At 40.8% G+C, this 24,434-nt stretch overlaps 1 protein-coding gene across 3 annotated transcripts in view; it reads right to left on the bottom strand.

The window, feature by feature from the left end:
• TRPC6 (transient receptor potential cation channel subfamily C member 6) overlaps positions 1 to 23,328 on the bottom strand; it is a 130,444-nt gene extending 107,116 nt beyond the window's left edge. Inside the window, exon 1 of one of the 3 annotated variants that reach the window (XM_078432650.2) lies at positions 22,767 to 23,328. In XM_078432650.2, coding sequence (XP_078288776.1) covers positions 22,767 to 23,170 — 404 coding nt within the window. In that variant the 5' untranslated portion in view covers positions 23,171 to 23,328. Of the gene's footprint in view, positions 1 to 22,449; positions 22,502 to 22,766 lie in introns of those variants that run through there. The other 2 variants (XM_078432648.2, XM_078432651.2) reach the window with 2 other exon arrangements.
• Between the last annotated feature and the right edge of the window lie 1,106 nt (positions 23,329 to 24,434).

Here is a 24,434-nt window from a genome sequence, read left to right as displayed (position 1 = left end):
GACAGACAAAGCAGGCCAGAGCTGATGAGGACTCAGCAAGTGACTGCTCAACCCAACTCAATACAGCCAAGCGCCGACGTGTCAGAGGAACAGAGGGAGGAAGCCAGGATCTTGCCATCAGGGAGGACCAATCTCATAGGCAAAGCAAGACCATATTCGTTCAGTCGAAAACACCCATCTCTTCGCATTTTAAAATCTTTAAAATTGGATTTTATGGGGTGCCTGGGTGATTCAGTCAGTTAAGCATTCAACTCTTGATTTGGACTCAGATCATGATACCAGGGTTGTGGGACAGAGACCCATGTCAGGCTCCACGCTGAGACTGAGTGTGGAACCTGCTTAAGATCCTCTCTCTCTCTCTCTCTCTCTCTCTCTGCCCATCTCTCTGCTCACACTCTAAATAAATAAACAAATAAATAAATAAAATTGGATTTTATCTTACAATGTTAATGCCTTCAACTGGATGAAATACAGCAATGACGTGCTCTGAGAACTGTGCAGAACAGTGGTCCAAAGTGAGGCTGTACATTTACACACGCATGTGGCTGGACTCCACCCTCAGAGATTCTGCTGCAGCAGTTCTGGAGAAGGGCCTGGTGACCGGGATGTCTACGAAGTTCCCAAGTGATACTGGGCACATTCTCTGCGAAGTCTTGCTCTGGGGCAGCAGTCTTAACCTGAAGAACCCATACCCCTGGAGCACATGAAAACTTGGAACAGGCACATGACAGGAATAGTTTTACTAAGATCTATTTCCCAATTCTCCATACCCACATGTACTCTTTCCTAAAATGTCCCCTAGATTTTCTTCAGAACACTTGTGTAGTCGGTCAGTCATGCTGACTCTCCACTCCCTCCTCCCTTTCACACTCCTCTCTTTACAAAGGGAAGCATAGCCCTTGTATACTCTTAGCATTGCCCTAATGTGTAAAGGCTCTTGAACATTACAGAAACGTCCCAAGGTGCAAGCTAAGCCTCCAGTAATCAGGGCACTCAAAGTTTCCCCATCCACCTTTTTAAAAGATACATTTCTGATAATTAGCAAACAAAATAAAGTCCAAGATCTAATCCTGAACTCACTACTTCCTAGTTGTGAAGTCTTGAGAAACTCAATCTCCCTGTGTCTCAAATTCTCCAACTGTAAAGTGCAGACAAGTATAAGTTCCTTTAAAGAGTATTATGAGCAGTAAGTGAGTTAATAGAAGTAATTAGAATTGTCCTTAGCAGATACAAAATGCTCTATGGATTAGCTATTATTATTATTGTTGTAGTTATTAAGTGTAATAATAATTCAGAAGAAGTTTTTAATTTAAAAATTTTATATAGGTTTTATTTTGGTTCAGAAAACTTCAGACAGTTTTACAATAAAATAAAAGCTTTTTTATCAATAAAAAGCTTTCAAGAAAAAATATGTGTAACGTGACAGTTATTTGAAAGCATGATTTCAAGTAAAAGGATGAAAGCAAATGTTAAAGAAGAGCTTGTGTGTTTTTAAATTAATGGTGATGAATATTATACTGCTAGCATTTAGATTTAATAACATACAATTTTAAAAGTGATGGATCTATTCTATTTCCAAATATTAATTTTCACAGTATATTGGTAATTACATCCATTTGACCCCATGATGAAAAATTTTAGATGGTAACAAAGATGTGTGGTGGTTTATACTTTTTAACATTCTTTTAGAATAACCAAACTGAATATTATTACTAAGACCACTGCCAAGAGTAAAACTGTTGAGTTTTAAGGTATTCTCATCTTCACCTTTATTGAGTTTTACACACTTTTTTTGTAACAAGGCTATATCCTTTTGGTATATACTCCCACCAGCTCGATATAGGGTTTCATTGACCAACATCATCATAGATACTTGATATTATCAAGCTCATTTTTTTTTTTTGCCTATTTACTAGATGTCAAATGAGATCTTTTTGTGATTGTCTTGACATTTTCAAGATTACTAATAAGACTGAGGGTGATTACTTGTCATTTGTGTTTTGGCTGCCGTGAGAAAGCTATGTAACCTTGCCCATCTTTTAAGGAATAAATTGTCAGTATTTTATAAGTGGTATCTTTTCTTCATCTGCAGTGTTATCTTTCCTTTCTAGTTATGATACTTTTTGATAAACAGAGTTCCTTAATTTTTACGCATTAAATTTATCAATTTTATAATCTATGCTTTGTGATTTTGTGTATGCATAAGAATCCTTTCCTACTCCAAAGTCATTAAAATTTTTTTAAGTTTATTTATTTATTTTGAGAGAGAGAGAGAGAGAGAGCAGGGTAGGGGCAGAGAGAGAGGGAGAGAGAATCCCAAGCAGGCTCCACACTGTCAATGCAGACCCTGACACGGGACTCAATCTCATGACTGCAACCTGCAAGATCACACCCTGAGTCAAAATCAAGAGCCAAATACTTAACTGACTGAGCCCATTAAAAATTTAAAGCAACCACAAACATGCTTTGTCCCTTAAAATTCATCTGGAAAAGATTTCTGTGTAGGATGTGAGGTAGAGATCTAAAGTTTGGGGGGGTTTTTTGCGCATATGGCCATACAATTTCCTTACCACCATGTAATAAAAGATTTTTTTTTTCCTCATTGAATTACCTAGACACCTCTTTCATATAAATTTGATTCAATTAGTCTATTATGGCCATATCCACCAGCTTCGTTATTATAACCTTATGATGTATTCTGATATTTGCTAAGTCCCTCCAGATGGTTCTTCTTCAGGCACTGGCTACACTTTGGTTCTCCCCACATCTGTGCAAATCTCAGAACCAAGGTTGGCCAGTGAGCTCAGCTGGTTGGAGCGTGGTGCTAATAAACTTTAGAATCAACTCGCTAATCTTCAGAAAGAAAAAGTCTTAAAATTTTTATTGAAATTGTGGTGAATTTGTAGATCAATTTTGGGAAAAGGCTATTATCTTTAAAATAATCAAGTCTGAATATCTGTGAAAACTGTATATACTTGCATTTCTATGAATATTCTTTAATGTTTTTCAATATAATTTTAATTTCATTCCATTAAAGTCATGCACTTTTTTTGCTAGATTTATTCCTAAAGACCTTAAGCTTTGTGTTTTCTGTGAATAGTAATTTTTATATTGATTTCTAAGAGTTCATTGCTGATATAAGTAAATGTAATTGATTTCACATATTGGTCTTGTACATAACAATGTGCCAAACTTTTATTTCTAACAATTTGTTTATGGAATCTGGGGATTTTACTATGTGGACAACCTTATGCTAATAATGGCAGATTTTTTTGTCATTTCATCTTTATTGAGGTATAACTGACATATAAAATTATAAGATATTTAAAGAAAATGTGATTTAAAATACATATAGATTGTAATATGATTACCCCCATCTAGTTAACACAGCCATCACGTCACAAATTTATTTTATTTTATTTTTTTGGTGTGGGCATGTCAGATCTACTCTCCTAGGAAATTTTAATTCCACAATACAATGTTATCAACTATAGACAACCATGGTTTATATTAGATCCCCAGAGTTTACTCATGTTACAGCTGACAGTTTGTACACTTTTACCAACCTCTTCCTATTTCCACCACTCTCAGCTCCTGAAAACCACTTTTCTACTGTTTTGGTGAGTTGTGTGTTTGTTTTAATTTTTTCTTAACGTTTATTTTTGAGAAAAAGAGACAGAGACAGAGTGCAAGCTGGGGAGGGGCAGAGAGGGAGGGAGACACAGAATCTGAAGCAGGCTCCAGGCTCCGAGCTGTCAGCACAGAGCCCAATGTAGAGCTCGAATCCACAGACTGTGAGATCATGACCTGAGCCGAAGTCAGACACTCAACTGACTGAGCAAAAACACTGTGTTTGTTTTTGAGTCCACTTATAAATGATGCCATGCAGAATTTGTCTTTCTCTGTCTGGCTTATTTCACTTAACATAATGCCCTCCAGGCCCATCCATGTTATCGCATACTGCAGGATTTCCTTCTTTTTCATTGTATATATATCACATCTTTATTCATTCATCCATTGATGGGCACTTAAGTTGTTTCCATATCTTGGACATTATGAATAATGTTCTAATACTAATATAATAATGACACGGTTCTATTTCTTTATTTACAAACTTACCATTTTTTTTTCTTTCACTTTTCTTCTATGCTTATTAAGGCTCCATTACATGCTTACAGGAGCAGTAATGTGGGCATTGTTTTGCTCTTGAATTTAAGAAGAAATGTATTCAAGATTTCAATATTAAGAATATCTTCCTAAAGATTAGTGGAGATTCCTATTTCGTTGAGTTTTATCATGAATCAATACTGAAATTCATCAAATGCTTCTGTCTCTACAGAGATGATCATATATATTTTCTATTTTAATTTACTGATGTGGTGAATTACATAGCTTATTTACTTTACATTCTGGATTTGGTTTACCAACATTTTGTTCAGAAAATTTTGTATTTATATTGATGAATAAAATTTTCCTATAATGTTATTTCTTTATACTATTTTGGATGATGTATGATGGTTACAATGATTCCATTGTAAGAGTTTGTGTGCGACTGAAGTTATCTTTTTTTTAATGTTTATTTATTTTTGAGAGAGAAAGAACATGAACAGGGGTGGGGCAGAGAGAGAGGGGGACAGAGGATGAAGTGATCTACCTTTAAGAAATTTGTAGCTGGGGGCACCTGGGTGGCTCAGTTGGTTAAGTGTCTGACTCTTGATTTTGGCTCAGGTCATGATCTCATAGTTCATGAGATCAAGCCCCACATCAGGTTCTGTGCTGACAGCAAGGAGCCTGCTTAGGATTCTCTCTTCCTCTCTCTCTGTTCCTCTCCTGCTCATATGCTCACTCTCTCTCTCTGTGTCTCAATTTAAATAAATAAACATTTTAAAAAGCAGTTTGTTACTGGTTAGAAGATGGTAGTGGAGTAGGAGTACCCTATGCTCACCTCCTTCCACAAACACAACTAGGTAACTGCCAGATCACCCTAAATACTCCAGATATCGACCCAAAGACTAACAAAACAAACTCCACAACGAAAGGGAGAGAAGAGGCCACATCAAAGAAGGTAGGAAGTGTGGAAATGCAGTTTTAGGGAAAAACAGATTGGGGACTCCTCGGTGCAAAGAAAGCCACAGTCGTGGAGAAGGGCAAAAGACAGACTAACACACAAGGGAGCACATGGGGAAAATGACCTCATACTTGGGAAGTGAGAGGGGCCAAATTTCCTGAGTTCTTGCCACCAATGGTGGGGGGGGGGGGCGGTGGTGGCTTAAAGCCTAGAGTTTCAAAGGTCAGAAGGCTTGGCTGGGAGGAAGCCCAGAGGGCATTGCCCTAACTCCTGGGGAGAAGGCAGGCAAACAACCTGGAGATGGACAGCATGGAAAATTCACCTGAGGAACACCTGGGCACACAAGACAGGTTACTTGCTCATCTCAGACCATGTCCGAGATATGCAGCATTCACAGAGAAACCCCTCTGGCGACAAAGGCACTAGCTGGCACCATTTCCCTCCCTTGCCCCTTAGTGTAAGCACAGGGCCACCTGCATGAACAAGCACAGTGCCAACACTCATTATGTAACCTCCTTCCACCAAGACTCACTGCCCCCCACACATTACAGTGAAAATGCCCTTCCCAGTCATGCACCGCTCACCCATCCCAGAGAAGCCAGGCCCATATCCTTGCTTTCACCACATCTCCTGACACAGGAATTTTGCAGAGCCTCAATTCTAGGGGAGGTGGTGACAGGTCCCATTTCACAAGAAGATCAACAACACACCTAGTTACAACTCACCACATAAAGGCCAGGGACCAAACACTGCTCACAGCAGGCAAAGAGAGTCTCTGAATACAACTGGCCTGAAGGATAAAGTGGCCATAACACGACAGCAGTGCATATGCAGCACAGCCTGGAGACACTCCCAGAAGTGCCAGACCCTGGGGAACAGGGGACACTACACAGCAGGGCACTACACGACCTCTTCCTCATAAGGTTATTACCCTCAAGTGCAGAAGATGCAGCTGACTTTCCTAACACACACAGAGGCAGACAAAATGAGGAAACAGAGAAGTTTACAGAGAAGAAACAGAGAAGGTCATGACCAGAGATTCAGGCAAAACAGATATGAATAATACATCTGATAAAGAATTTAAAGTAATGATCATAAGGATACTCACTGGAATTGAGAATAGAGTGGAAAGCATGAATGAGACCCAAAACACAGAGATAAGGAATAACATAGCAGAGATAAAGCGCTCAATAAATGAAATAAGAAACACACCTGATGGAATAAACAACAGGATGGAAGAAGCAGAGGAATGAATTAATGATCTAAAAAGCAGTCTAATGGAAAATAATTAAGTTGAACAAAAGAGAGAAAAAAGAATTACACAAAATGAGAAGAGACTTAGGGAACTCAGTGACTCCATCAAACATAGTAACATTCATATTACTGGAGTCCCAGAAGAAGAAGAGAGAAAAGGGGGCAGAAAATTTATTTGAAGATACAATAGCTAAAAACTTCCCTAATCTGTAAAAGGAAACAGATATCCAAATGCAGGAGGCACAGAGAACTCCCATAAAAATAAACAAAAGTAGATCCACACTATAACATATTGTGATTAAATTGACAAAATACAGTGAAAAAGAAAAAAAATTTTTAAAGCAGCAATACACCCACAACCATTTGGTCAACTCATCTTCAACAAAGGAGGAAAGAATATCCTATGAAAAAAAGACAATCTCTTCAACAAATGGTGCTGGGAAAACTGGACAGCAACATGCAGAAGAATGAAACTGGACCACTTTCTTACATTACACACAAAAATAAATTCAAAATGGATGAATAACCTAAATGTGATACAGGAAACCATCAAAATCCTAGAGGAGAGCAAAGGTAGCAAATTCTTTGACCTCAGCAGAAGTAACTTCTCACTAGGATAGCCGGATACAAGGGAAATAGAAGCATAAATGAACTATTGGGACCTCATCAAGATAAAAAGTTTCTGCACAGCAAAGGAAACAATCAACAAAACTAAAAGGTAACATACAGAAAGGTACAAGGTATTTGCAAATAACATATCGGAAAATAATCTAGTTTCTAAAATCTATAAATAATTTATCAAACTCAACATCTAAAAAATAAATAATCCATTTAAGAAACGGGCAGAAGAAGGGCACCTGGGTGGCTCAGCCGGTTAAACCTCCCAACTCTTCATTTTAGCTCAGGTCATGATCTCGCAGTTCATGAGTTCAAGACCCTCATCAGGTTCTGCACTGACAGTGCTGAGCCTACTTGCGATTGCCTCTCTCCCAATCTCTCTGCCCTTCCCCTGCTCTCACTCTTTCTCAAAATAAATAAAAATAAACTTTAAAAAAAATGGGCAGAAGACATGAGTAGACACTTCTCCAAAGAAGACATCAGATGGCTAACAGACATAGGAAGAGATGCTCAATATCACTCATCATCAGGGTAATACAAATCAAAGCCACAATGAGATACCACCTCACACCTATGAGAATGGCTAAAATTAACAATTCAGGCAACAACAGATGTTGGTGAGGATGCAGATAAAGAGGAACCCTTTTGCACTGTTGGTGGGAATGCAAACTGGTGCAGCCATTCTGGAGAACATATGGAGGGAGGTTCCTCAGAAAGTTGAAGACAGAACTACCCTAGACCCAGCAACTGTACTACTAGGTATTTATCCAAAAGATACAAAAATGTTGATTCGAAGGGGCACATGTATACGATGATTATAGGAGCACTAGCAATAATAACCAAACTATGGAAAGGGCCCAAATGTCCATCTACAGATGAATGGATAAAGAAGATGTGGTAAATATATACACACAATGGAATATTACTCAGAAATCAAAAAGAATGAATTATCATTTGCAACTACGTGGATGGAACTAGAGAGTATTATGCTAAATGAAATAAGTCAGTCAAAGAAAGACAAATACCATATGATTTCACTCCTTTGTGGAATTCAAGAACAAAACAAATGATCAAATGGGAAAAAGAAAACAAAGAGAGAGGCAAACCAAGAAACAGACTCTTAACTATAGAGAACACACTGATGGTCACCAGAGGGGAAGTGGTTAGGATGATGGGTTCAATAGGTGATAAAGATTAAGGACTAAACTGTGATGAGCACCGGGTGATGTATGGAAGTGTTGAATCACTATATTGTACACCTGAATCTAGTATTATACTGTATGTTAAGTAACTGAAATTAAAACAAAAACTTAAAAGGAAAAAACGAAATGTTAAAACTTATAAAATTCTCTGAATCCATCTTTTCTTTATGAGAAAATTTTTATATACTGATTCAATTCCTTTATTTGTTATAAAAACCATTTAGGACTTCTCTAGCTTCATGAGTCACTTTGGTATGTTCTATTATTCTAGAAATTGGCCACTGTATTTTAAATTTTCAAATTTTTAGCATCTGAAATATTTTCATTGTAATTTATCTTTAAGTATTTTAAAACTTCTATTATGATTTCTTCTTTATCCATGAAATGTATATATAAATGCATAATTTTCTAATTTATGAAACTCTTTATTTTTGCTATATGAGAGTTCCTTTCCTCCACATCCTCACCAATACTTGTTTCCTGAGCTTTTTATTTTAGCCATTCTGACAGGTGTGAGATGATATCTCATTGTGGTTTTGATTCATATTTCCCTAATGATCAGTGATGTTGAGCGTCTTTCCATGTGTCTGTAAGCCATGTGGATGTCCCCTTTGGAAAAGTGTCTATTCATGTCTTCTGCCCATTTCTTAACTAGGTTATTTGTTTTTGGATTTGAGTTTTATAAGTTCTTTATAGATTTTGGATACTAACCCTTTATCAGATATGTCGTTTACGAATATCTTCTCCCATTCCATTGATTGTCTTTTACTTTTGTTGATTGGGTTATTTGCTATGCAGAAGAGTTTTATTTTGATGAAGTCCCAATAGTTCATTTTTGCTTTTGTTTCTCTCGCCTCAGGATATTTATATAATTCAATTGTATTGTGATCATACAGTCTATGAGATACATATCCTTTGCTACAATTTATATGTGCTAGACCCAGAAGCAGAGCCAACAAATTTTAATGTTTCACATGTGCTTGAAAAACAGTGGATATTCTTTAAATAGCCAGATTTTATATATGTCAAATAAATCATGCTAGATCATTTAACTTTCAAGTTTTCCTTATTTAAAAATGTTTATTGAACCTATTGAAAATTGAGATTCCCCACTATGATGATAGGTTTTCAATACGGCTTTTAGAGTTCCTTTATATTTGCTTTTATTTCTAAGGCTACTTCATGGTAGGTATGCAAGGTTTTTACTTTTACACCTGAAAGATGAATTATACTTTTTATAATTTTGTAGTGGCCCCTCTATTTCCCTACTAATAGCTTTTCCTTTAAAGCATTTTTTCTTTTGGTTTAGTGTACCTACCCATATTTCTCTTTGTGCTTTCTAGATATATCTTTCTTCCTCTGTTGATATCCAGTTTTTCCATATCCTTATGTTTTAGGCATGTCTCATATTTAAATGAAAAATAGCTAGATTAAGAAAAATCCATTTTGTAAATCTGTGTTATCCTCTTGGTGAATTTCACCAGTTATTTTTACTATCTTAACTGATATATATGGACTTGTTTTTACCATCTCATTTTTGGCTTTGAATTTATCCTGTTTCTTTCTCTAGGCTTCTTTTCCCTTACTTGTTTTTTCCCTAGTTCTTTGTTTGTCTGCTTTCCTCTTCCTCTTTATTTTCTCTCCAGTGATCTGAGGAGTTCTACTCTATTTCTACTTTTGTGTATATTCTTGTATAGTCTACCTTTGATGTTAAATCATCATCCACTCCCAAACAATACATCTTTAGGATTTTTTTAAGTATGGTGACTTGCTCCCAGCTTACATGACATTGTTGAGTATTTTATTTCTGTCCTTTTTTTAAACTCACACATCAGCAATTATTAGTATAGGAGAATGGTTAAAGTTACCTATATATGTATCTGTTTCATTGCTCTCCTTCCTTTCTTACCTCAGACCATCCTCCTAGGAAAAGTTTCCATTTCCAAAATACAGTACAGACTGTCCCTGATTTACAATGGTCCAGCTTACAATTTTTTTACTTCATGATAATGTGAAAATGATCTGCATTCAGTAGAAACCATACATCAAATGCTGCATTTTGATATTTTTTCCAGGACCAGCAACATGTGGTATGATACTCTGGTGATGCTGGGCACAGCTCCCTGTCCACCAGGGAAAACCACTCTGCTTTTCACTTCCAGTACAGTCTTCAATAAATTACATGAGGGGCGCCTGGGTGGCTCGGTCAGTTAAGCGATCGACTTCGGCTCAGGTCATGATCTCACGGTCCGTGGGTTCGAGCCCCGCGTTGGGCTCTGTGCCGACAGCTCAGAGCCTGGAGCCTGTTTCAGATTCTGTGTCTCCCTCTCTCTGTGACCCTCCCCCATTCATGCTCTGTCTCTCTCTGTCTCAAAAATAAATAAACGTTAAAAAAAATGTTTTTAATAAATTACATGAAATATTCAACACTTTATTATAAAATGGCTTTTATTAGATGATTCTGCCCAACTGTAAAATAATGTAAGTGTTCCGAGAACCTTTAAGGCAGGCAAGACTAAACTATGAAATTCAGTAAGTTGGGAACGAGTTATTGGGATGTAACCCCATCATAAATTGAGAAAGATCAGTACATCCTTTACATGTCCTTTTCATGTGAATATGGTGGTTATAAACTCTTTTGGGTTTTTTTTTTCCTGAAAATGTCTGTTTCAAACTCTTTCTTGAAAGAGAATGTTCCTTAGTACAAAACATTAATGTGACTTTGAACATGTCATTCTGCTACCTTCTCTTTCCAATGCTGCTGTTGAGAAGTTCACTAAAATAAAATTCTTTCCTTGGTAGGTGATTTGTATTTTACTCTCTGGCTGCTCACAAGAATTTTTTTTTTTTTTTTTTTGAGAGAGAGAATATCCCACTTGCAGTCAGCACAGAGCCCAACGCAGGGCTTGAACTCACAAATCATGAGATCATTACCTGAGCCAAAATCCAGAGCTAACCAGCTGAGCCCCACGGTGTCCCATACAAGATGATTTTTAATGAAGTTGGTATAATCCAGTTCTAGTTCCTTGTACCTGTGTGCGGATCTCTCTACTCTCTCATTTTGTGGCTTCTCTGTAGCCTTATCTCTCACCAGTTCTTAGGACTTATACGCTATTTTTCCAGTTATTTCCTCCACCACAATTCCGTTTATTGTTTATGGGATTGTGAATATATGTAACCTGGTCTTTCCAATTCTAGCCTCTACATGTCTTAACCTCTCTCACAGGTGATATTTCTTTTCTTTCTGCATTTGAGAAATTTCGCAATGTGTATCTTCCAGGTTACAACTAACTTCTCTTCCGTTACAGGCGATTCTGTTTCAGGCTACATGCAATCTTCCAGAGCTAACTCCGGTCTATCGATCTTCGTAACTCACTGACAATTTTTATTTATGAAAGTGTATTATTGTTTCCTGGGGTTTTTTTTTCAGTATGCTTGCTCATTTTGAACAATTTTCTTATGCTTGTTCACTTTTGGGATCCCATCTTTATTTCTTCACACAATTCATACAAAATCATTTTATACTCTTATTGCTAATCCTTATATCAATTCCTTCAACAGTTTATACCTTGTATGTGGTTTCTGCAGACTCCTACTCATGATGGCTGTTTTCTTGTGTTGGGTGAATTAAATAAATACACACTCAAATCAAGGATCACCAATCTGCACAGAAGCTAGGGGACTGGAGTTAACTGAGGAGTCCAAGGTGGTGTCCTGAACCCGATTTCAGGAATTCTGCCTTTCATGAGAACTCACTCTGCAATGCTGCTCTGCTAGCCTAAGCCTTTGTACATGTGTATTTACGTGTACAGACAGGGGCTGGGCTGGTTACTTCCCTTACTTCCTGCAAGCAGAGAAATATAAATTGTTTTATGCAGAACCTAGTTGTTTTGTAATAAGATGACTGCCACCATACATCATCGGAGGCAGAATCTCAAAAAAGTCTTTCAAAACCTCATAATATTTAGAAAAAGAAAGCCAACTAAGTGATAATGAGCTTATTTAACAAGAAAATGTTCACCCCTTGGGTAATTTTACCCCATAAAATCTTGGGTGATCTGAGTAAGAACAAACTTACTCCACATCTTCTGAAATTTCAGATAATCCAAATCAGGAAGAAGGTCAATATGAAGATAAAAATAAAATTTCTTTGTCCTTTAGTACAAATATAAAATTACTTCATCTTATTTGTATTTAAGAAACAAACTTGAAAAGTCATTTTTCTCATACTTTCTCATAAAACACTAAATTACTTTCCTGACATTGTATCAAGCATAAGATATACAGACACGTCATTATTCTCCTAAAATATATCAACAGTACCTGGCATACAGTAGTATTTGATAAGAATTTGCTGGATAAAAAGACAATATTTCGCAACTTATCCGATAATATCTGAGCATTGGATCCTAGTTAGAAAAATGAATGTTTTAATCTCACGGCTTTATTCTTAGATGAATACACAGTAATGGTTTTCTTGATTTAAATTAGCTTTAGTTCCTAACTCTGGTTTTCATAATGAATCTAAATAAAGTAGCTGATACAATTGAATACCAAAATGCTAGTGGAATTTAAAACATGTCTAGTATTTATTTATTCTTGAGAAAGAGGGTGGAGAGGGGAGCAGCAGGAAGAGAGAATCCCAAGCAGGTTCCACACTGACAGCACAGAGCCTGACACGGGGCTTGATCTCGTGAACCATGAGATCACGACCTGAGCCGAAATCAAAAGGCTGAACCACCTAGGTACCCCTCCAGTGGAATTATTTTTAAATGTTACTCTTAGGCAATACCCCTGGTAATTCTGATTTAGTTGGACTTTCATAATTCTTAGGGAATCTGTATTTTTAAAAATAATCCAGGTGATTCAACAGCCAGATTTGCAAACCACATCCTCACCCTCTGGTATATGTGTTCAGACAAGAAGCTGCTAATATATTCTCAGTGTTTACATCATATAATGTGCAACACTGCTCCTTTAGTAAATACCTCTCACTGTAATTTTCTAGCGAGTGTGTCTCAGACTCTTGCATGTAAGAAGGGGGTGCAGATAACTGCCAAGCCTCTCTGGGAAGACGGGGGATTATAATACAATTTGAAAATAATTGATCTAACTTTTAGAAGACAGATTATAATGAAAAGCAACTAAATGACTTTGACTGTAAGGTTTGCCCAGGCACAACTTGGTCCAAATCAAGGTCCAAATCTATTATCAATAATATGCAACTTTCAGACCATTTTCACTTAACCATTCCTTTCCCACTTTCTCCATTTTAAATTGGATTATTTCATTTAAGCATTGAAGACTTTCCTAGACATAATCAGTTTTGGTCTTTGGAAGTTCAGTTTTTATAAAATTATTTCCATGAGCTTACATAAAAATCCAAGAACCTTTCCTCTTACCATTTTAGTAAAAACAGAAAAGATAAATTCCCATGGGTGTTTTATCAGCACAATGCAAAAAAAGAAATAGTTTATATTCATATTTTCTTGTTTGTAGGATTATCACAGATATTAAATGAGCACCATTTCAGGGCTCAAGTATATACCACATGCTCTTGGAATTCATCAAATGACCTGCGCTGCAAGAACAGAATCTGACAGTGTGGTGTTTCTGAAAAACCTAAGATGAAAACATGGTACCTTAATGCCAAAGTCTAGCAACACCATTTAAGGACCAGAAAGACAAGCATTTCAGAGATAAGGCCAATCCACTGACATCAGTTTGTACAAAGCAAACACCGATTCACTCGTTCACCAAACATTTAATGCTGAATAGTCCTCAGTCACTGTTCACAGACTAGATCCCTGTCCTCGTGGAGATGTGGTTCTCCTGGAGGGAAAGAGGTACAGACAGCGAGGGGCAAAAAACAAGCAAGCAAGCAAGCAAACATAAGCCCAAATAAGCTGTCCAATATGAGCTCAAGTTCTGGTTCGGATGCCTGACAGCCATAAAATGGGAAGGCACCTTGTGCTTTTGAATCTCCGCTTCCTCTTGCACAGACGGAAATCCTAGACCCTACCACACAGGTTTGCTGTGAGGATCAAAGTAGCTCACATACATAAAGCAAGACTGTCATAGTCTTATCTGTGTTTTAAAGTCAGCGAGAGAAGAAAGTTCAAACCTCGTAAATGTGGGACACACCATCAAGGATAGCCTTTGCCTCAGTATCTTTCCTGCCCCGCGTCTTCTGTCATTTACGCTAACAGCAAACACCAGAAACTATTCAGCAAAATAGGCTAGCTCCACATGATTGCAAAGTCCTGTTAATTGCCCAGCACCAACAGCGTTTGGTCTATCAGGGAATCCACAAGTTCTTTAAGAAAATGTTGCGTCCACTGTTCTTTCTGACACAGAGGACACCTCCACGTGGGAAAACATGGGCAATGAAGTCTCTGAGTTGCAAAGTGACTCAGAAAGTCCATTTCTGGATGTGAAGGAGCTGTGGGAATACTTTAACCAAATTTATTTTTATATTTCCTTTTCTCATACGTGTATAAGAGTTACATGTGACCAAATCTATATCTAAGTACAAAGAGCTGTTTCAATAGATACAAAACAAAAACCTAAAGTATAGTTTAACTGACAGCATTTTTTGCTTGTGTTTTGAATGTATATAAAATATCAGGGCAGGGGCGCCTGGGTGGCTCAGTCAGTTAAGCGTCCGACTTCGGCTCAGGTCATGATCTCACGGTCCGTGGGTTCGAGCCCCAAGTCAGGCTGTGCTGACAGCTCGGAGCCTGGAGCCTGTTTCAGATTCTGTGTCTCCCTCTTTCTGTCTCCTCCCCCTCTCATGCTCTGTCTCTCTCTTCTCAAAAAAAAAAAAAATAATAAACGTTAAAAAAATTAAAATAAAATATCAGGGCAGGCTTCACAATTGATAGAACTTTAGATTGAATGAAATATGGTGCCTGGAACATCAAGGGAGCTTAAACAAATATTTACTGAAAGAAAGTAATGCATTCTGCAAAATGGAATACAATGTCTGGCCCTGAATGCCCTCCAAGAAAAGATGTTCTGCAGAAAACGTTGCCCTGGGCAGTAGTGGGGATTCTCACTGTGCCCAGGGATCAGCTTTGAAGTCACCACGGCAAGCCACCCTTCAACCCTTCAATGCACAATTCTTCCTCAAAGAAGTCAACATAGTAGCAACAGACCGGAGTTTTATCTGTAACAGTTTAAGTACCTAAAAGAATTTTAGGCTTTATAAATCATGTCATTTCCAATTATTGTAACTTTCCAGATGATTTTGTTGGAAATCCCCACAAAGAAAACTCTTCTGAGTTCTGTGTGAAGGTTTTGTGCTACAAACCAGAGGTACTGGAAGTTGAAAATGAAATCGGCCTTGAATAGGCATCGGTCTTCACATGGCTATCCACACTGTCACTGACTTCCGGTAACACACACTTTCAGATGAATACCACGGAAAATGCCTTTAAAAATCATGCACATCATGCATTGAAATCCTCACTTTGACACCTCACACTGGAGTGAGGTCAGTTTTTCCGATACAGCCTGCGTTACCGCACAAAAGCAACTTCATCCACATGACGGGCAGAAATGAAGCCGAAAAGAAAGCTTCCTCTCTTGTGATCTCGGAAGAGCCATCATCAGTTTATGTACCGTCTGGTAAAATTAGTAAGTCCTCTACAGATTATGTATGGAGTTTTTGTATATTCACGATTTTCCTTCGGTGACAAAGATTGGCTGTGTTTTAAAACCTAGTTTCCCTGTTTATCTGCAAAAGTGATAAAAGAGAGTTTTCTACTCCTTCCTTTCTTCCTTCCTCTTTCTGTCAACTACTAAGTGTGCAATCTTTAGCAAGTCAGTTACCCTCTCTGCTGTGGTGCTTTCTTCTTTCTTATCAGGGATTATAACAGTGCATACCTCATAGGCTTGTTAAATAAGTATTAAATCAGGTAAAAGGTATGCAGCACTTAGAAGAGAGCCTAGCACTTAGAAGCCCCTCATAAATTGTTATTATTTTTATCTTTATTAATTTTATTATTACTACACATAATCATGTAAGGCCAAGGTCGAAGTAAACGAATAAATAGATTCCTAAGTTAGTGAAAGAAGTGGAGTATAAAGCTTGATCTTTACAGATCATGATTTCAAAAGAAAGACGAGGCAAAGGTGAACATATGTGTCACTGCTCATCATAACCTTCCTTCCTGCCTCCTCCCCTCACCCAGAGTACAACCCAATGTCAGGAGCATGGGACAGCAATCTTGTTTCAGTGGATCAGAGCCCACCTGTGCTCTCTCAAGTACCCACGAGAAGACGGAGAAGAAGAAATGACGAGGGTGCTCTCCAGGAGCACATGTCACCACATACCCCACCGAGCAACCTCACAGCCCTCTGCCCGCGTGAGCCAGCCCGCACTAAGATGTGCTGCCTGTCCAACCCACAGCGACTTACCAGCCGTGTAACTGCCTCAACATCGCTTAACATGTCTACATTTCTGCACTGTCTTTTATAAAAGGGACATTAAAAACAGCCAGGTGACCACTCTGAAGAGGAAACTATATTTGTAGGATAGCAAGAAAAGGGCCTGCTACAAGGTAGGTATTCAAAACTGTTAGTTCCCCCCAAATATATGTAAATATTTTCGATTCCTCCTCTACTGAAGCAGCACTGGCACTACACCGTAAATGATCTTGGTTAACATCATTTCTCCCCTTCGTCCTGGCTGAGTTACCCGAATCAGGTAGAGAACAGTTGCCATCATGGATGTTCTGCTCCCTGTAACACTCAGTCCTGAATGCCTGCTGCCAACAGACGTTCTGTAAGAAATGAGTCAATCAGTTCCGAGGGTTGAAGAGTCTTGAACAGCATACCAACTTGAGATGCCAAAGTTTAACTGGAATTTGGGATTTGGATGAGCACTTCTCCCTGGACTGAAAGCAGAAGATTCCTAAACAAAGAGCAATCACAAGTGGTAATTTGATCCAACTGGATCCAATGATATTTAGCATATTTTATAAAGGAGTGAGAAAAACAAGAATGGACTCAAGAAAATGTTTTCATTTTATGATTTACTCTCTAGGAGCAAAGATAAATTGCCTTATGAAGTTACTTCTTATAACACAAGGAACAAAACCGTCCAGAAAAAAAAATGATGCAATGTCTTCCTAGAGGTAACATTCTGTTACAGAATAAATGTGGGCCTTTCAGTACATCTGGCAATAACTCCACAACCTACAAAGCTGACCCCCTAAAAAAACATGTTCATGATCATAATTTGTTATCAGCGGATGTTATTACTTCAAGCCAGAGGACATTTGGAAACAAAATGGGTAGTTTCTGTGGTGCAAAACAGATCTCCAAAGTGGTCAACTAGAAAAGACCCACAGTAAATCCAACAGGCTGGGGCAGATGTCCACTCCTAAATGCAGGGGAAGCAAATCCGAAGGTGATTCTTACATTTCCTTCTCCCCTGCTAGCAGCTCCCAAACTGCAAACCCTTAACCAAAGTCCAGGTCTTGCTTTATGGGTTTTCTGAAAGGTCATAACAGATACTAGGATTCTCTATGACATCTAAACCACTACATACGAATCCCTTTTTATGCATATCCATATTTAAAGAGATCCTATCAGCAAAGGAACACTTTGTATATACAACATTACATTAATACAGAATAAACAATGCTTTTACGTGAAAGAAAAACCATAGTTCTTTCAAGCTACACATGACATAACAGGAATCAAGATACATTATGGGTGCATTTCCATTGTGTATATTTTTATTTTAAAACTTATGCACTCAAGTATCTTGTTCCTAGTTCATTTGTATCTTGGTATATTTCCTCTTATCTTTGATGTTCTGCAATTTCAACATGGTATGTTGAAATGGGTTTAGTTTTGTGCATTGCCCTAACATTGTTGTACTTCAATTCATCATTTCTGGAAAATTATCACCCCTTATCTATTCAAATGTTGCCTCTCCGTTGTTGTCTGTATTCTCTCCTTCTGAGCCTCCTCCCTTCTCGCTCCATAACTCACCAATGTTTATATTTATCATTTAGTTCTGTCTCTGGACCCTGGGTATTATCATCAATTATGCTATGAATAATCTGTATGTTAACCCTTCCAGTGAGTTTTTTATTTCAAAACTATATTTTTTATGTATAGACTTTCTATTTGTTTTTAAAAAAATAAGTCTTGGGGCGCCTGGGTGGCTCAGTCGGTTAAGCGTCCGACTTCGGCTCAGGTCACAATCTCGCGGTATGTGAGTTCGAGCCCCGCGTCGGGCTCTGTGCTGACTGCTCAGAGCCTGGAGCCTGTTTCAGATTCTGTGTCTCCCTCTCTCTCTGACCCTCCCCCATTCATGCTCTGTCTCTCTCTGTCTCAAAAATAAACGTTAAAAAAAAATTTTTTTTTAAATAAGTCTTTTATTTTCTTAGGGTATGATTTCTTCTTATATGCTGTCAACATTTTATACCCACCCATTTTCCATCTCTTTCATGTTGTTGTATTATGTCAAGTCTTTAAGTTTAAACACTGCTGTCATGCCTTATGCTGACTCTGCCTCATGGACTGTATCATCTGGTCACGCTCAGTCTTGGTTGATTGTTTCCCTGGGTGTTTGGTCATGTATTTCAGGGAGCATTTTCTCAGCGGGCTTGCTGTTTTCTTGAAAGTCCTTGACACTCTAGGTGGTTGGTTCCAGCTTTCAGGATGGTTTTGGGTTTTACTCTTTGAGGAGCCCCAGGGCTATTTTTCTACTTGAAGATTTCTAGGTCAGCAGGTGGTGTGCAAAACAAAAACAAAAACTCACATGACATGCAGGCTAAAAGAACACAATTCTTAGGGGAAGATTTCTTTGCCTCTCACTAATAACGTTTCTTGTTCTCACTCTGTGCTGGTGGCATTTTTCCAGCCTAACCCTTCATTACAGTAACGGTCCTGGGTTTATGCAGGAGGCAGGCATGTCTCAGTCCCAGCTCTGCGCCTTATCTGGGACCAAGGCCTTCACTTCATCTCTGTCCATGCAGACGTCAAACTCCACCTTCTGTGTTCACACAGAATCCCTGGGGCAGCCACGACATCCGTTCATACACAGGCTACCCTCTGACTTTCAACTTCTCTGCTTCAGGTACATGGTAATAATCCTTTCTCGTTGACTGATTGGCTGATTGCAAAATTAGTTACTGTTTTAAAATCATGTCAAATATTTTATCCAGTATTACTAAGTGTTTGTAATCATGAGTTTTTTAGATGATCTCAGTCTACTGCATTGCTTTAGTGTATGAATACTTTACTGTTTAATTATTCACAATCATTTAACCAATTAGTCCTTCCAAAGCAGAAGTTTAGTGGAACTGTATTTCAGATCCTGAGTAGTTAGAAACCCTTCACATTATTTTTTACGTCCAGGATTCTTCCCCACGTTTAGAAGTAACGGACTAGAGAGACATATTTTTAAATTCTAAATGAAATAACTCTCTGAAATACCTCCTGGGATCCTGGAAGGACATGGACCATTTCCTCCTAATCACCATTACAAACTGATCAAAATACAGTATATTAATTGATTTGTGAGAAAACTTGGGGGACAAAAAAGAGAAACAATCTTTTTTTTTTTCTAAACACCATTTGAATGTTACCACTTATACTATTAAGTCCTGAAAATCTGTAACTGCTCTCAAACAAGATGATTTGCCATAATCCTCAGGAATAGAAGCCTCATGATATAAATAATGTAACATAAAAATCTTTCTACATATACAAACTATGAAACAGAATATTTAGGAAAAGTCATAGAATTTATCCCACAGAAATGACAACTTGCAATGATTTGTGATCTTATAAAGGAAAAATCTCAATGATTTGAGAAAATGGTGAGGCCCAATCCACAGTGCCTCTTTCACAAATAGTAAGCCTCCCACTCTAGGAAAAGACATGAAATTGTTTAAATCAAAGTCAAAAGTGTAAGGATGGGCTTATTTCTAATCTCCACCAGAAGGAAGCAGTCTTCTAAGCTTGATCTCATACATCATAGGTGGGAAATGCTGTTGTTGATTAGTTTAAATTTTTACTTACTAGATTATTCCACTGGAAAAACAGAGTAAGCAGTGATGAAAACTATAATTATATATAACATAAAGAATCTTGGGAAATAATAGATTTAGACAAAAGGCAAGTCTTACTCCAGAATATGGTTCACTCTTAAATTCATCATACTATCTTCAACATGATACAGGGGATGTTCATTACCAATTGAAGCAATTAAAATATGTGTCATCTGTCTACTGCCCTGGTCTATGCATTTAGTCGTCTGAGATTCCTGAACTAAGAGAGAAAAATACTTACTCTCTAGATAGTAGGTGATGTTAAGAAGTAGACAAATCAGTAAGGCAGGGGGATCACATTTGCATAAAGCATTGGAAAAAGTTTACACGACAACTTGGAACCAATGTCTCTCACCACTAATTTACAACCACAAGTTTTAAAAATCAAATTATTTTTCTCACAGACATAGTAACAAGGGACTATTGAATGATCAGTTGCAAAAATTTAAATTTTGCCTATAGGACAGTCTAATTTTTAAAAAGCAATGTAGCTTTCTAAAGTTGTTTAAGTTAGCTTCAGACAACATTACTAAATATATAACCCTCAGGCTTAGTAGATCTCAAGTCTAAGCCAATTAAAAAAAAAAAAAATCACTTACGGTTTAAACATATACCCTGAAAGCAAATTTGAAAATAGCTGTATTCAGAATATCCAGGATCGATTTGTTTTTCCTGGTTGTTTTTCTTGGCATAGATCCCCATGCTCCTCATAGTGTGGTCCATGGACCAGGAGCCTCAACACATCTCAGAGATCGCTGTTAATGCAGAATATCGGGCTGCACGTAGGCCCTATTGGAGTCACAGTCTGCATTTGAACAAGATTCCCAGGAAATCCGTATGTCCATTAAAGCATGAGAGACACTGTGCTATAAGACACAGAAGTGTTTTCTAATTTAAAGTCAAGGACAAGACTTCTTTTGGGGACGATGAAAATGTTCCCGGTGTTTCTTCACAGCTCTGCAGATGCATTAACCACTGACCTGTACAATGTAAACGAGTGAATTCCATGGTATGTGAAATAGATCTTAATTTTTGGAGAAGGAAAAAAGATAACAGTAAATGCTTTCAAATTGTCCAGCACATAGACGAACGGTACCAGTTCCAACTTATTTCTTTTATCTTGGGAAAAATGAGATGCACCGTTTCCGGGGGCTCACCTCTCCTGAGAAAGGGAAGGGCACCAGGCCTGGGCTCTGGGCGGACCTGAGCAAGACTGAAAGCACACGGGTCCATAACAGGGGTTTGCCGGGAGCCTGCCCCCACGACCCCACCCCCGACTCCACCCCCACGACCCACCCCCACCCCCAGCACACACAGCTCTCCCGGAACGGCTCTCGGCTGGGAACCCGGGAACCGCGTGCGGAAAGAAAGTGACGCTTCAGGAAGCCACACTAACCAGAAGGAGCCAAGCGACAGGAGCAGAAACGCTATCTGGGCCGCACAAGTGCGCTCGGGGTGGCTGGGGAGGGAGGGAGGGCTTGGCCCTCATTCCACTCCTCTCCCCCCAGAAAAACCTCCAGTTTCTTAAGTAAAATCCCCTCGTTACTCAGAGCTGGCTGCAGACGACCTCGACCCCCTCGCCGGGACCGCGACCGCAGACGAGTCCGCGCCCCTGCGCGCCCTCCGTGGGAGCCGGGTGCCAAGGGGTCGGGGAGAGCCCGCGGGTCGGTGCCCTAGAGTCGGGCGCTGGACGACCCGGGGAAAGGAGGGGCAGGGCCGGGCGGGTCCACTCCTGCAGGGATACCTTCCAACTTGTGCTCGCCCGGCAGCCTGCTGACCGAGCTGGCCGCGAGCAGGGCAGGGGCGGGCGGGGACCCCGCAGATCCCAAGAGTTCCGGCATCGCCCCGCGGACCGAGTCTAGCGGCCGCGAATCTACCCCGGTCCCCCGTCCAGACCGTGACCCGCCCGACAGGGCGCCCCGGGGTCGCGCTCCTCCCCCAGTCCCGCCGACATGCCCACGAGCGCTCACCGGGGACACACAGCGACGCGCCCTCCCCCCGCCCGCCCCTGGCGACCCCTGCCCGTACTCACACGACGGGTGGTAGCTCCCCCTTGCCCCCCCCCCGCACTCACTCGCAGCGGTGGTCTCCCCCCCACCCTCCTCCCGCACTCACTCGCATTGGTGGTAGCTCCCCTCGATGCCCCCCGCACCCCTGCCCCCGCACTCACCCGCAGCGGTCGTAGGCCCCCCGCACCCGCAAACCCCCCCCCCGACAGCCCCCCAGCACTCACCCGCAGCGGTGGTAACCCCCCGCACCCCCACACCGCACTCACAGGAGGGGTGGTAGCCCCCCGCACCCCTACACCCCCCGCACTCACAGGAGGGGTGGTAGCCCCCCCGCACCCCTACACCCCCCGCACTCAAAGGAGGGGTGGTAGCCCCCCCGCACCCCTACACCCCCCGCACTCACAGGAGGGGTGGTAGCTCCCCCGCACCCCTACATACCTCGCACTCACAGGAGGGGTGGTAGCCCCCCCGCACCCCTACATCCCTCGCACTCACAGGAGAGGCGGTAGCCACCCCCCGCACCCCTCCCCCCAGCACTCACCCGCAGCGGTGGTAACCCGGCTCCGGCCGCGGGGGCTGAGCCCCGCCGCCGTCCCCCGGCCCCGCGTCCAGCAGCAGGTAGTCCCGGCTCTCCTGGCGCCGTGCACCGACCCCAGCCGCCCTCCGGGGAGACCCGGCCCTCCGGGGCGCGAACGCGGGGCTCCGGTTCATGGCCGGCCCGGGACCCGCTGGCTGGGGCGCCGCGGGGACCAAGTGCAGGGGGGGCGTGCGGGCTGCGCGGCTCCGAGCTCCGCCAGCGGCTCCAGGCCGGCCTGGGGGCGAGTCAGCACTGGGGGCGCAGCGGGGGCCCCGCCCGGAGCGCGGCCGGAGAGGGGGCCCCGCGGGGGGGGGTGGGGGGGCGGAGCGAGCAGAGGCGGGCGCGGGGCCCGACCCACGAGTTACCATGCCGACCGGACGCCCGCCCCCGCCCTGCGCCCTGCGCCCGCGTCCCCCGGGCCGCCCCCTCCTTTAAAGGGATCGAACGCGGCTCTTGGAGAGGGTTGGGGCGGGACAGCCGCGTGCTCCTGCCGCCTGCTTTCCTTCATTCGTTCCTCCCTCCCTCCTTCATTCCCTCCTTCTTCCCTCCTTCATTCGTTCCTCTCTCCCTCCTTCCCTTCCCTTTCCTTCCTTCCGTCTTTTCTTTCCCCCTTCCTTATTTCTTTGACTTTTTCTTTCTTTCCTTCTCTTTTTGTTTCTTTCCTTCCTTCCTTCCTTTCTCTTTCTCCCCGCTAAAAGTCCGCTTATTTAGAAATCATACATATTGACAACTTTCTAGAAGTTCCTTTAGGTAAGTTTCTTGTAGAACCAAAGGAACTTTTTTTTTTTTTTAAAGGACAAGACCCTCTCCTTTCTCCAGATTGTCTTCATTTTCTTAGGGCATTTTCTCTCCCATTCCCAACCCCTGGAGTTACTGCAACTCTTTACTTTAAAATGAACAACGCTCCATGTTCCCAACACCAGATGTGCACAGTTCCTGAGCAAACCAACAAAAATAGGCAGGCATTTTCTGATGATACGATAAAGAGGACAACAAGCTGCTTACTTCAGAGAAAACCTTTCCTTCCATCACTGCAAATGCTGAAATTATTTCTCTGCCAGATGTTCCCCACATTTCTAAACTGTTTTTAATGTTAAGACTGAGTTTTAAATTCTGATTTAATCTTCACAGATGAGAGAAAGCTTCTCAGTAAGGATGAATCCCTATCTGTAGTAGTTCAAGCAGTAGTCAATTAGGAATCTATCGACTCATTCATTCAATGAGTATTTAATCAATGCCAGCTGTGTGTCAAGCACCATTTTAGGATTCAGAGGTAAATTTGCCTGATAAGGGCCCTATCTGCCTTCAAAGAGCTTTCATGGAAGAAAAGGACACAGAGTAAACAGGCAAATGAAAAGTACCAGACAAAGCCTCCGTGAAAATAAGACAGGTTGATGTGATACTAACTGGGACTATTTCAGGTTAGGTGGTTAAAAGACACCTCTTTGAGGAGGTGCCAGTTAGGTGAAGAGACGTGGCGAGGAGCCGGACGTGAAAAGATCAGAAGCCCATTACAATTGGATTGAAGACAGCCAGACTGTCTGAAATTCCAGAGGAAAGGTACCTTCACTTCCCACGAACAGGTAAGCAATGCAGTGGATATTGGAAGCGTGAGCAAAAGCAATCAGCTTG

The sequence above is a fragment of the Panthera onca genome, chromosome D1, assembly GCF_046562875.1.
Source record: "Panthera onca isolate mPanOnc1 chromosome D1, mPanOnc1 haplotype 2, whole genome shotgun sequence".
Taxonomy (NCBI): Eukaryota; Metazoa; Chordata; class Mammalia; order Carnivora; family Felidae; genus Panthera; species Panthera onca.
The sequence above is the reverse complement of the archived record's forward strand: the minus strand, read 5'-3'. Positions and strand labels throughout refer to the sequence as shown.